This window comes from Zootoca vivipara, chromosome 14, assembly GCF_963506605.1.
Source record: "Zootoca vivipara chromosome 14, rZooViv1.1, whole genome shotgun sequence".
Lineage (NCBI taxonomy): Eukaryota > Metazoa > Chordata > Lepidosauria > Squamata > Lacertidae > Zootoca > Zootoca vivipara.
Window position 1 is genome coordinate 6,062,282 of NC_083289.1, and position 13,562 is coordinate 6,075,843.

The 13,562-nt window shown below is 45.1% G+C and overlaps 1 protein-coding gene across 1 annotated transcript in view; it reads left to right on the forward strand.

Moving 5' to 3' along the window:
• MYO1E (myosin IE) overlaps positions 1-13,562 on the forward strand; it is a 125,546-nt gene that overhangs the window by 95,811 nt on the left and 16,173 nt on the right. Inside the window, exons 19-22 of the mRNA XM_035132347.2 lie at positions 1,799-1,943; positions 8,869-8,983; positions 9,748-9,917; positions 10,185-10,330. Coding sequence (XP_034988238.1) covers positions 1,799-1,943; positions 8,869-8,983; positions 9,748-9,917; positions 10,185-10,330 — 576 coding nt within the window. The remainder of the gene's footprint in view (positions 1-1,798; positions 1,944-8,868; positions 8,984-9,747; positions 9,918-10,184; positions 10,331-13,562) is intronic.

Below are 13,562 nucleotides of genomic sequence, written 5' to 3' on the forward strand. Positions count from 1 at the left end.
TGTTTGGTCAGCCCTTGTTTTGTTTTGATGTTGCCACAACTGTCCTGTCTTTGCTCACATATTAATTATGATTTCCAAGGTTGTTTTCTTGTTGTAACAGCCTTGTGGTGGTGTAGCGGAGAGGCTGGGGAAACACAAATCTTAGTCTAGCAATGAAGCTCCCGGTGACCTTGAGCTTCTCTCTCCCTCTCTCTCTTTGCCTGACATGCACCACAAGGCTTAGGATACAATAAGGGAACCCCCAGGTAAACAACCTTGATCATACTGGAGGAATGGTTAGGTTAAAGGTAAAGGGACCCCTGACCATTAGGTCCAGTCGCGAACGACTCTGGGGTTGTGGCACTCATCTCGCTTTACTGGCCAAGGGAGCCAGTGTACAGCTTCTGGGTCATGTGGCCAGCATGACTAAGCTGCTTCTGGCGAACCAGAGCAGCACACAGAAATGCCATTTACCTTCCTGCCAGAGTGGTACCTATTTATCTACTAGCACTTGGATGTGCTTTCAAACTGTTAGGTTAGCATGAGCTGGGACCGAGCAACAGAAGCTCACCCCGTCGCTGGAATTCGAACTGCAAGACAGTAAATATGTTAGACTACACAGCTGTGATTATATAAACCCTAAGTTGACTTTTATGTACAGTATTATCTTTCTTCAGCTAGATATGGTGCCTTGGGTAGAAATTTAAAAAGCTATAAAATGTAAGAAAATACCTTATACCAAGTCAGTCCAATGTTTTCTCTGATTAGTTACAGTTCTCCATGGTTTTGGGGCCTGTTCCAACTCAGTAGGGTTAGAGGCCAGATTTTAATTTCTCATGCTTCAGTTGCTTCATTATCCCAGAATCCTTGGTGTAGAACATTTCTGTAGCACCTGGGAGGGAGGGGCTGACCTCCATCTTGGAATTTCCAAGTTTTGTACTTCTTTGCTTTTTGTTTTTCCTCTCCTGACCCCCCTCCCGACAACTCCCCCCCCCCCCTTTTGTGTAACATCTTGCCTGATGAACAGTTCTGGAGAACCTGAAAACTTACCTCACTTTATGACATTTTGGTCAGCCTCAAGTGTGGATTTTGGAATAACAATGATGCTCTTTTATTCCTTGAACTGCATTAATCCATTCTTGAACAAACTGAAGTGTGGGTGGCTTTGGATGGTGCTTATATTAGAGCAGGAATTTCAATTGGTGTATCTCAACAACTGATTTTTAATTTGTCCTGGAATTGCTCGTAGATGAAATCTATCACTGAGTGGAATGGCAGAATCATTTGATGATGATGAAGATGATTAAAATTTCAATACCACCCTTTATCTGAAGATCACAGGACAGTTTACAAAATAAAAACACAAAAATACATAACCTAGTAACAAACAAAAACAATAACTGCCCCCAACAGTTTAAAAGCCCATAGATGGTTAATAAGCCAAAGACCTGGGAGAAGCGGGATGTTTTTCCTGGCACCTAAAGATATGTTACAAAGGCACCAGGCAAGTCTTTCTGGGGAGCACATTCCACAAGCAGGGAGCCACCACAGAAAAGGCTCGTCCTTGTGTTGCCGTGCCCCCCCCCAGGCCTCTTGTGGAGGAGGCACCTGAAGAAGGGTCTCAGGTGATGATTGCAGGGTTCAGGTCAGTTCATATAGACCTTAAAGCCAACAGCAGCAACCACCCGTTCTCTTAAAAGGTGGACCTTGAGATATTTTATTTGTGTTTGTCTTTTATTTTTAACCATGGGGCAACACAGCCAGATGGGGTGGTGGTGGTGATGATGATGGTGAAAATGATGATGATGCTTTTCTGCAGGTACGCCATCCTGACCAAAGCAACCTGGCCTTCCTGGAAAGGGGACGAAAAACAAGGGGTTCTCCACCTCCTCCATTCTGTCAATGTGGATTCTGACCAATATCAGCTTGGGAGAACAAAAATCTTCATCAAGGCACCAGAGTCTGTGAGTAGAAGGGCAAAGTCTTGACTCCAAAGCTAGGTCTGAACTGTAGAATTGGGGAGGGGGAAAGGGGAGGTCACTTGTCAGTTCTGCAGTGTGTTGCATGTCTGTTTGTGTGTGGTATGTGTGTGCTTTGGTGGGTCGGTGGGAGTAAATGTATAGTGCATCACCTGGTAACACAGGCAGCCTTTCCTAGATGTTGTTGGGACTCCAACTCCCATCAGCCCCTGCCAACATAGCCAGTGTCAAGGATGAAGGGAGTTGCAGTTAAATTATATCTGATGGCCCTTACAGTTTCCTCTGCCCTGCCCTAAAGAATCCTAAGAATTGTAGTTTGGTGCTGAGGACGATTCACCCCAACCCTATAGAGCTAGATTTGATAGAGTTCCCTGGCAGTAGGTAATGACTGCTCTCTCCACACAGTTAGGAAGCCTGGGAGGAATGTACAGTTTCCAGTCAGAAGTGGAGAGCCCACTGCTGAGACAGCTGGGTGCATGTAGACACCATGCAGTCATTCACCTGAACGCACATAGGCTGGTGGTGGATCCCACTGCTGCTGTGATCTTGCTTCCTCTTGGGTGTGTGTTGAGAGGACTGGACTTCTGCTCCCCTGTGAACTGCAGCTACCTGCCTCAGCAGTGTAGGCTTTCTTCTTGAGTGAGAGAGTGCATATTTTCTGGAGGTGATTCCCAGTTTGCCACCAGGGTTTGAAGGCAACTGGGTTAAGTATGGATCAGACCTAGGCCTTCTACTAATTGCATCTCTCGCTTGGGTGCACCAAGATAAAGTGTTTTTAAGAAGGAACAGTGAAGGAAATAGAAGATCATTCTTTATAAAACTTCTCTTATATGTTTGTGTTGAAAATCTATTGCAAGTCATGAATGTGTGGTTTTTTAAAAGAGGGATGCTGGTTTTTCTTTCTGGGCACAGGAAGTGTGTCTGATGCAAACTTTAATTACTTCTGATGGGTTGCTCTGCTTTGATAGATTTGCTGCAATTAGTACAACTTTCTGGGAGTCAGTGACTCCCAGAAAGTTGTACTAATTGCAGCACATCTATCAAAGCAGTCAGCCATGCAAGTAAAGTTGCTGTGAGCAGCTTGTTCTCCCAGCTCCCTTTTCCATTTTTTTAAAAATGAGGCAGAGAGGCATGCTAATTATTTCAGGAGAGAAAGGTTGGCCACAGTATGCTGAAAACTGTAAGCTGTTTACATATGTGTGAGGACACGTGTAGAAACTCTAGGACAGACTTTGCTAACAGCACAGCAAATGAGAGCTGTAGTCCAAAATATGTGAAGGGCTCCAGGCTGGTAAAGGCTGCTGTTTTGGAGGCAGAAGGATCAGACCCAGAGGGTGCAAATGACACAGGGGAGTTCCTCTACGCAAGCTGTTCCACAAGTCCTGTTCACTTCCATGGAGCTTGTGGAGGAAAACATCCCAGTGGATTATGCCACTTGCTAATTAGTGGGAAGGCAGTGGGCACCATCCCACTTTAGACACCAGTAGAACTTGGTGGAGTTGTGGCTACCATCCTTTGCTTTGTCAGCTATGTTGACATGTAAGTGGAAAGAATGGATAGGCACAGACTCGGGGATGTGAATCCTGGAAGATCTGCTTCCTTACCTTGCAGGCCTTTCCCCACCTGGCTTGGGAGGGTCGAGCCTGACTGACTCCAGCTACGAAAGCTGAGGCTGCTGAACAACAGAGGGTTTTTGTTGGGGGGTGATTGCTGCTGTTGGCTTTTTGTATATTTATTATAGATCTCCTTGTGATTTACCGTATGTGGAAATGGTTCAGTTTGGTTGTACATTTTAAAATGTTTTTATTTATTGTTTATGACTACCTTTTTTTACCTTGTAGTTATGTATTTTTTCCATGTTGTAAGTAAGCCACCTTGAGAATGGCTTGAGCTATGGAAAGGCAGCATACAACTAAAATTATCTATGCATGTGGATGCTGGGGTTCTCCCTTCCTGCTCTACTGAGCTACTGCAGTCCTGGAATGGCAGGATTGAACCCTGGTGGCAACTTGCAAGCTAGTTCAGGACTAGGGAGGCTGTCAATTTAAAAGTCCCACTGCACCTGCTCTGTATGCAGGTTGGTGTTCAACCTCCACTTCAAGAGAGCCAGGTTGCAGGTGATGAGAAACTCCTGTTCTCTGCCTGAGGCTCTGGAGAGCTGCTTGCTCACCAGAGCAGGATAGATGGGCCAGACGTTTGACTTGGCATGAACCAGTTTCATATATCACTCCCACCCCAGCAAAAAATCTGGCCAGACTGGAGGATTGTGCCACACACCTTGGAAGCCAGAGGCTCTTGGCAACAGCCCACGGAGCTGGGGAATGTGCAGGGTTAGGAGTGCATTTAGGAAGGGTTGCAGGACTCAGCTCTGTCCAGGGCACCCTGAAAGATCTCTGCATTGTATCTCTGCATTGCTTTCCTCTCTGTGAGCATCACACTGTGTGCAGGAACTCTGTGCCAAGACTCCAGCAATCAGAACGTCAAGCAGATGCTGCTAAATCCCTTGTCGGCAGCCATCATGCTCTGCTGTCTCTCTCCTGTCATCTGCCTGAAAGCAGATGTGAAATGTGTGAGATAGGCCAGATCCCCTTTTGACTTTAAGATGAACCGCTCCTTGTTTCCAAAAATATCCTCCTTTCATCCGCTGCTGGTTGATTGAAGACATACATGTCTTGAAGGAAGGTGAATCTCTGCATTTTCTGTCTGCGGGACTTCCTAAATCATTTCACATTTCCCACACCTGGCCTTTTCTTGCAGTGCTGGAATTTCTATTTTTAAAGCAGGGGAAACTGACCCACACTGACCTATTTGTGGCAGTGGCATATTTGTGGCACACTCCACATATTTGTGGAGGTTCTGTCTGTTGATCCAAGTGGGTGGCGCCCACTGAAAGTCAGCTTCAGTATGCAATTTGTTAATGAGACGTTTGTTGTTGTTGTTTAGTCGTTTAGTCGTGTCCGACTCTTCGTGACCCCATGGACCATAGCACGCCAGGCACTCCTGTCTTGCACTGCCTCCCGCAGTTTGGTCAAACTCATGTTCGTAGCTTCAAGAACACTGTCCAACCATCTCGTCCTCTGTCGTCCCCTTCTCCTAGTGCCCTCAATCTTTCCCAACATCAGGGTCTTTTCCAAGGATTCTTCTCTTCTCATGAGGTGGCCAAAGTATTGGAGCCTCAGCTTCATGATCTGTCCTTCCAGGGAGCACTCAGGGCTGATTTCCTTAAGAATGGATAGGTTTGATCTTCTTACAGTCCATGGGACTCTCAAGAGTCTCCTCCAGCACCATAATTCAAAAGCATCAATTCTTCGGCGATCAGCCTTCTTTATGGTCCAGCTCTCACTTCCATACATCGCTACTGGGAAAACCATAGCTTTAACTATACGGACCTTTGTCGGCAAGGGGATGTCTCTGCTTTTTAAGATGCTGTCTAGGTTTGTCATTGCTTTTCTCCCAAGAAGCAGGCGTCTTTTAATTTCGGGACTGCTGTCACCATCTGCAGTGATCAAGGAGCCCAAGAAAGTAAAATCTCTCACTGCCTCCATTTCTTCCCCTTCTATTTGCCAGGAGGTGATGGGACCAGTGGCCATGATCTTGGTTTTTTTGATGTTGAGCTTCAGACCATATTTTGCAATACCCAAATGCCTCATTAACAATAGCGGGCGATTTTAATGCTAGGGTGGGAATTGACAATGAACAATTAAGTAGCGCTTTAAATTGGAATACCACTGATGATATCAACATTCAATGAAAATAGGAAGATTCTCTAGAGACAAGGTTGTAAACAGGGAAGGTATATACTTGCTCAAGCTGTGTAATAATTTTAATTTACAAATTGTGAACGACTCAATAGATGGGGATAAAAAGGTAAAGGTAAAGTAGAAATGGGGAATTTACATCTCCCCCCCCCCCAAGATGTAGTGTCATTGATTATAGTGTCTCTTGTGGCACTGTAAATCTGATAGTGGACTTTAGAATTGGGACGCGCACCGAAAGCGATCACCAACCATTGTTGATGCCTATAAATTTAAACTTTGATTTAGAAATAACTAATGGTAACGACACAAAATTCCGTCAATACGAGCAAATGACCCAACTAAAATGGTCCCAGGAAATGAGTGTCAGGGCCGGCCCTACGGCCAGGTTGGGTGGCCAGGGGGCTCTGCGCAGCTGCCGCTCTGGGAAACAGGGCGGGGCGGGGGCGCCGGAGGGATCTGTCGCACCACGGCGCCAGGGCGCCAAATATACTTAAGACTGCCCTGATGAGTGTAGTAGGGGGGGCAAAACCTTACAGTTGATTTTAGAAACCAGGTTCTCTCTAAAGAATATCAATTCTCGTAGTGACATTCTGGAAGTATATAGTGAACATTTGAAGAGCTTAACACTCCACCAAAAGTCAGGGCACTTAAAAACAGAACTAGTCCCTGGTTCAATGATGAATGTCTTCAACTTAAAAGAAAATGGTGCCAAAGTTCAAAGATAACCATACCAAACTAGAACCCCCTACAGGTGGGTAGGAGTCCGGTATAGTAATTTTGGGTCCAATGCCTAAAGCCATTTCGGGTCTAATGCCTAAAGCCAATACCACTCACTTTCTGTAACCAATAAAAGTTGTGGGCTTTTTTCGTGCATTAACTGAAAATACTGGTGTCCACGTGTTTTATTCATCAAAGGAGGGGGTGCAGGGCCTTGACGCACAAGCACCTTTTTCTTACATTAGTTACCAGGATGAAAAATCTAAACTTACCAGGGAAAGAACAAATAGGTTTTTCCAAAGGCTACTCTATCTTAGACTATTGTCTCATACTTACACATTTGGTTGAAAAATAAAGACTTCAAAATCATTCCAAGATTTTTGCAGCTTTCAAAGATTTTCGTGGTGCCTTTGATTCAGTTGATCGTGTGATATTGTGGAGGAAGCTTGTAGAGTTTTTGTTGTTGTTTAGTCGTTTAGTCGTGTCCGACTCTTCGTGACCCCATGGACCATAGCACGCCAGGCACTCCTGTCTTGCACTGCCTCCCGCAGTTTGGTCAAACTCATGTTCGTAGCTTCGAGAACACTGTTGTAGAGTTAGGAATCAATTAACGCTTGCTGATCCTAATACAGAATTTATATTATTTTAACATCTGCCAAAGCAAACTCAATGCCAAAGGTCACCTCTCTTCCAACATCCCTAATATGAAAGGTGTAAAACAAGGGTGTATTCTTGCCCCCTTTTAATTTATTTTTTATCAGATCTTCCAGAGCACATTAAAAAAATAGAAACACATGCCCCCCAAATCAATCAAAACCCAGTTGCACTGCTACTGTATGCAGATGGTGCAGCCTTATTATCACTAACGGGGGTAGGTCTGGAACATCTTTTACTCTCCCTGATTTCCTATTGTGAAACCAATAAATTTTCAATAAAATATGAGAAGAGAACAATTCTGGGAAAATTAGAGAAATGGAAAATAAGAGGACAAGGAATCCAGCTAGTAAAGATGCACAGATATCTCAGAATTTTATTCCAGATGGTTGGTCAAACCATCACACAAGTGCTATAAAACAGGCAAAGTGTACTTCCTCAGCAGTAGCTCGGTTTTCTTTTAAAAAAAGGTAACCAATTTATATCAGCTGCTATTCAGATTTATCAAGCTAAAGTGTCATCCCAGCTACTTTTTGGGACCCCAGTATGGATACACGCATATAATAGTGATTTAGATAAGATACACGCAAGTTCCTTGAGATGTATCCTGGGGCTCCCAAGTTCAATCAAGTATGAGACGATGTGTGCAGAACTAGGTATACACACGATGGAATATTGGGCATGGGCCAGCACTGTAAAATACTGGTTGCGTTGCCATTTTCATTGCCCACCTTGGAGTTTGCTTTCTGACTTACTTAAGGACTCTTATGAATCTAGTTGGTTCCAACTCTTACATAGGAAAATCAGATCTATTGGTACAGTGGTGCCTTGGTTCCCGAACAGCTTGGCTCCTGAACGCCAAAAGCCCAGAAGTAAGTGTTCCGGTTTGCGAACGTTTTTCGGAAGCCGAACATCCGACGCGGCATCTGATTGAGTGCAGGAAGCTCCTGCAGCCAATTGGAAGCTGCGCCTTGGTTTTCAAACAGTTTCGGGAGTTGAATGGACTCCCGGAACGGATTAAGTTCGAGAACCAAGGTTCTACTGTATTGACTTGGAACTCTTGTATAATTCAAGTGAGCAATATATTTATCGCAATATTCAAACCAGATTAAGGGACATTGAAAAACAAAATATCGAGTCAGCTGTAAATAAAATTTGCTCCCCTAGGTTTTGTGGTTTAAATAAAGATAACAGGGTCACTTATATCTCAAAATTAATAATTCCAGTCCAACACAGGGCCTTTATATTAGCTTGACTGAATGTTTTTCCCTCAGATTTTGTCAATGGCAGATATTTAAACTTCCACACAAATGATAAACATTGCAGTTGTTCTTTGAATGTGCCGGACACTGTAGAACATATTCTTTTCTACTGTCCATTATACAACCAGCTATGCAAACTCATGCTATCCCCCTTTTTTGGGTAGTCTTAACATCATGACACAATGAAAATATCAGATTCTATCTGTCTGACATTAACTGCAAGGGTGGCTGAGCTTTTGTCAATAGTATCTCTACGGTGGTGAGTTTCACTATTTAGTGGGAAGAAACCCCAAATATATTTTACATGCTATTTATTTGTATATATAAATTTTTACATATGGATGTTTCCTATATTTTTACATATGGATGTTTCATGGCGGCCTATACTTGGAATGCCTTATAAAGGTTTGGCAAAGTAAGCAATTGGTTGCCCAATGCGGTGTGCCATTTGACTTCTGCTTCCCATCCTTTCCTCTTCTCTCCCACTTGCTGAGGTGATGGGCTTTCTTTTTATTGCAGCTGTTTTTGCTGGAAGAGATGCGGGAGCGGAAGTACGATGGCTATGCACGGGCCATCCAGAAGGCATGGCGGAAATACGTGGCCAGGAAGAAATATGTACAGATGAGAGAAGAAGGTATGTCTCAGCTGATAATAATGTAGTAACTCAGGACTTTGCCCCTGGCCGCTCCCGCCTGTCAGTATTTTTATCTAATGAGTGAAGTCAGCGCTATGATTGACAAGTGAGTTGTTTGGACACTAGGCAGTAGAGTCCTGGAGTGATTCTGTTTCTGCCTCCCATTTTGTGCGCCTTCCTGCTTCCTACAAGTTATTTTCTGCAAGTAGTACTACAGAATAAGGGTGTGTGTGTATGTGTGTTACAGAATCGCTCCCCAAATGGCAAATGCAGGTTGTGAAAACTCTGCAAAGTGGCTTAGGCATGTCTGCTGCTGTGCAGGAGCTGATATCCAGGCACTCAGTAGGAATTCACTGCATTGTTAACTTTCGAGAATAATGGTATATGTGTCTACTTAAGATGTAAAGTTCTTTGTGTTTAATGGGGCCTACTCCCTGGTTAAGTAGGTGCAGGGTGGCAGCCTGTGCATTTGTTTAAGGTTGGCATTGTGAAAAACAGGGGTATTGTGCCTTTAACAGCTCTGTTTCCACAATCAGAACCTGTAGGACATAGCTTATTTCCCATAGTAAGCATGAGGGTCTCTGAGGGCAAGGAGTAGAAAATCAGCAATCACTGTAATTTTATATTATGCACTTCCCTCTCTCCCCCTCACCTCTAGAAAAATGTAAATGGAATGGCATCTCCTTGCTTCTCAGAACTGTGAAACTCATCTTTATAATTGGGGCTGCAGAGTAATCACTTCTTCCTCTCTCCCCATTTTAAAGCCTCTGACCTGCTGCTGAACAAGAAGGAGAGAAGGAAAAACAGCATCAATAGGAACTTTGTGGGTGACTACATAGGCATGGAGGACCACCCAGAGCTGCGGCAATTTGTGGGAAAGCGGGAAAAGATCGATTTTGCTGACACTGTCACCAAATACGACAGAAGGTTTAAGGTAGGAATGGGTCAGGGCAAAAGAACTACACAGTGAATTCTGCCTGGGCTGGCTGGGTCTCTGTGCCATCTTACATTTCCCCCCTGTGGGCATCAGAATATATTGAGCTGCCTGCTGGAGGCAAGTTCCATCACACCCAGGTGTCTCCTTATTTCTTTCCAGATGATGGAACTTGGGGCCTAAAGCTAAATCAATCCTTATTCCTCATTTTAAAAAAAATCTATTTAAATCTTATGGGCATAAACACAGGTCTGCTCTCATTTCCAGGGCATCAAGCGAGACCTCATCCTCTCCCCGAAGTGTGTGTACCTGGTTGGGCGTGAAAAGTTGAAGCAAGGCCCAGAGAAAGGCCTGGTGAAAGAGGTGCTCAAGCGACGGATCGAGGTGGAAAGGATTCTCTCAGTTTCACTAAGGTCAGTCCCCACCTCCTCTTTTTTTCACAGGAATAGGCCAGTGGGGGAAGGGAGAGAGGAGGAGAGCTAAGTTCGGTGGGAGGCAGGGTTAGGGGGCAGCAGCAAACTTTAAAGTTCCAGAGCAGGGCCTGTTGGGCCCCCCCAGATGTTACTAGCTTCCTGCTGCTATCAGCCCCAACCAGCATGGCCAATGGTCAGGGATGATGGGTATTGGGGTCCAGCAATGTCCAGAGCATGGCCACAGGTTCCTCCTGTTCTGCTTCATGACATGTATTAAATTTGCCCATTTCCTGGAGGTATCTGTTTGGCCAGTATGGAAGGAAGCTGGATCCTGGGACTGGATCTGATCTGATTTAGCAAGGAGGTCCTTCCTACTGATATTAGCAGTAATAGCTCACCAGTATACCGCTGAATATTAAATTCTGGAGATGGCAGTTTACCTTCCTGCCTCGCTTGTGGGCTTCCCTGGTTGTCTGTTGTGGGAAACGGGATGCTGAACTAGAGAAAGATCTCGTTTGACATCATCTAATAACTAATCTGCATTAAGTGATCCTGAGTGCCGGCTCTTTCTCAACAATTTGGGAAGTGCCTTGCAGGATCAGACCAAAGTCTCCCTCATCCAACATCCTTGTCCAGAATCTAGTCAAGAAACAAACCACTCAGTCACAGTTGGGGAACCTGTCTCTCCAGATCTTGCCAGCTCCCATCATCTCTGACCACTGGCTATGTTGGCTGCTGGAGTTGGGAGCCCAACAGCATTTGGAGGGGCTCCCACAGTCTCCCCTCCCATGACTCTCTGGGGCTGATGAAAGTTGGCAGAGGCAGCAAACATGCTGCTCCCCATTTCAAAAAATCCACTGTTCTAATGCTGATCCTGTAACTATCACAGTACTAAAGGGATAAAGGGACCCCTGACCATTAGGTCCAGTTGTGATCGACTCTGGGGTTGCGGTGCTCATCTCACTTAATTGGCCGAGAGAGCCAGCGTACAGATTCCAGGTCATGTGGCCAGCATGACAAAGCCGCTTCTGGCGAACCAGAGCAGCACATGGAAACACCGTTTACCTTCCCGCTTTAGTGGTACCTATTTATCTACTTGCACTTTGAGGTGCTTTCGAACTGCAAGGTTGGCAGGAGCTGGGACCGACTCCCCCCCCCCCAATTATTAGTGATCAAACCAAATTAATTTAATACAATTTTCCACTCTTATTGCAATCATGTGTCCAAGATTCCCCCCCTCATAGCTGCTTCATTTCTTATTTATATCCAGTTGACATCCTTCACTTGCCATTAAACCATTCTTCCAGCTGTCCGCTTTTTCACCTTAAAACAGCACCTCAGTTTCATCTTGTAAATATATAATCCATTTCACGTGTGTAGCCCTTTAGGTACATTTTTGTTCCAGACCTGGAGTGTTGGAAGAGTTTGTTGTTCAGTTCTTTGCAGTGTTTCCATTTCGCTGTTATTAAGCTGACTTGCGAACCGCAGCCATAAAAATCTCACAGAGTGAACTTTCCAGACATCCGCCATTAAGTTCCCCTCTGGAGTTCTTTCTCAGCCCAGGATATACAGCAAAATCTTTTCTAAGATTCAGCCTCACTTCAACAACTACCGTGTTTCTCCTAAAATAAGACACGTCTTATATTTATTTTTTCCTCAAAAAAACACACCATGGCTTATTTTCAAGGGATGTCTTATTCGGGGGCTGGATCATAACAGGGAAATGATTTTTTATATGAATTTTACAGATGCTGTACAACAGAAATCACGTTTCTCTTTCTCAGGACTGATTAGCCAGATGCTGCCTGAGATCACAATTGGCTTTACCAAATAGCTGTTAAGTACTTTCCTTTGATGCCCAGATCTCATGGCTACCATAAGGTTTCTATCTTTCAGGACAAAGGCAAGGTGATAATAGGAAGTTGTCTTTATCTATCTCCTTAATCTCCTCTTTCATATGCATAACCTTTGAAGCCTAGGAATGCAAGTTGTCTGGGTCTCTCGGCAAAATGAGAAGGGAGGGGATGTCAGTTTTAAAAAAACCACCCGCATGTCTGCGAGAGCTCGCTACTTTCCTACCGTAGCTGCAGTTTGCCTGCCTCGCTCTCTGTCTCGGCCATCAAGAGGAAATCAACAAGCAACTCATGGCTGGGCACATACCGGTAGAATGGAAGGGGGAAAAGGTGGGGGGAAGCGAGAGGTGGGCTGTGTGTGTGTGTGTGTGTGAGAGAGAGAGAGAGAGAGGGAGAGAGAGAGAGAGAGAGAGAGAGAGAGAGAGAGAGAGAGAGAGAGACGCACAGGGGGAGAGAAAGAGACTCGCACAGGGGGAGAGAAAGAGACTCGCACAGGGGGAGAGAAAGGGACGCGCACAGGGGGAGAGAAAGAGACTCGCACAGGGGGAGATAAAGGGACGCGCACAGGGGGAGAGAAAGGGACTCGCACAGGGGGAGAGAAAGGGACGCGCACAGGGGGAGAGAAAGAGACTCGCACAGGGGGAGAGAAAGAGACTCGCACAGGGGGAGAGAAAGGGACGCGCACAGGGGGAGAGAAAGGGACGCGCACAGGGGGAGAGAAAGAGACTCGCACAGGGGGAGAGAAAGAGACACACACGGAGGTCATTCATGAGGCGTCTTTAATCGCTCCTCTTTTCTTCTTCGTGCCTTCCTCTCCTCTCCACCGCAAATGCCACTTTTGTCCTCTTCACCAAGTAGAGCTCACATACGGTAGCACTACGGCTTATTTTCGGGGTATGTCTTATATTTTTTCAACGCATGGAAATCGTGCCATGGCTTATTTTATAGGCATGTCTTATTTTAGGAGAAACACGGTATCTAGCTGTGGGTCATTCCTCCAACAACATCCCCATCCAGTGGTATTCATAAATAAAATACATTCAGCCTCGGTCAAGGGGGGGGGCATAGCAAAACCTTGTTATATTTCTTGTAGAGCATAAATCAAAGCCCCCCCCCCTTTTCGGAGTATCAAACAGAGTAGCAACTACAGTCGCACCTTGTAAGTCGGACAGAATCCGTTCCAGAAGTCCATTTGACTTCCAAAACGTTCAGAAATCAAAGCACGGCTTCTGAATGGCTGCAGGAAGCTCCTGCAGCCAATCAGAAGCTGCAGAAGCCTCATTGGATGTTCGGCTTCCAAAAATAGTTCACTAACCGGAACGGTCACTTCGGGGTTTGCGGTGTTCAGGAGCCAAAACATTCAAGAACTAAGCTGTTCG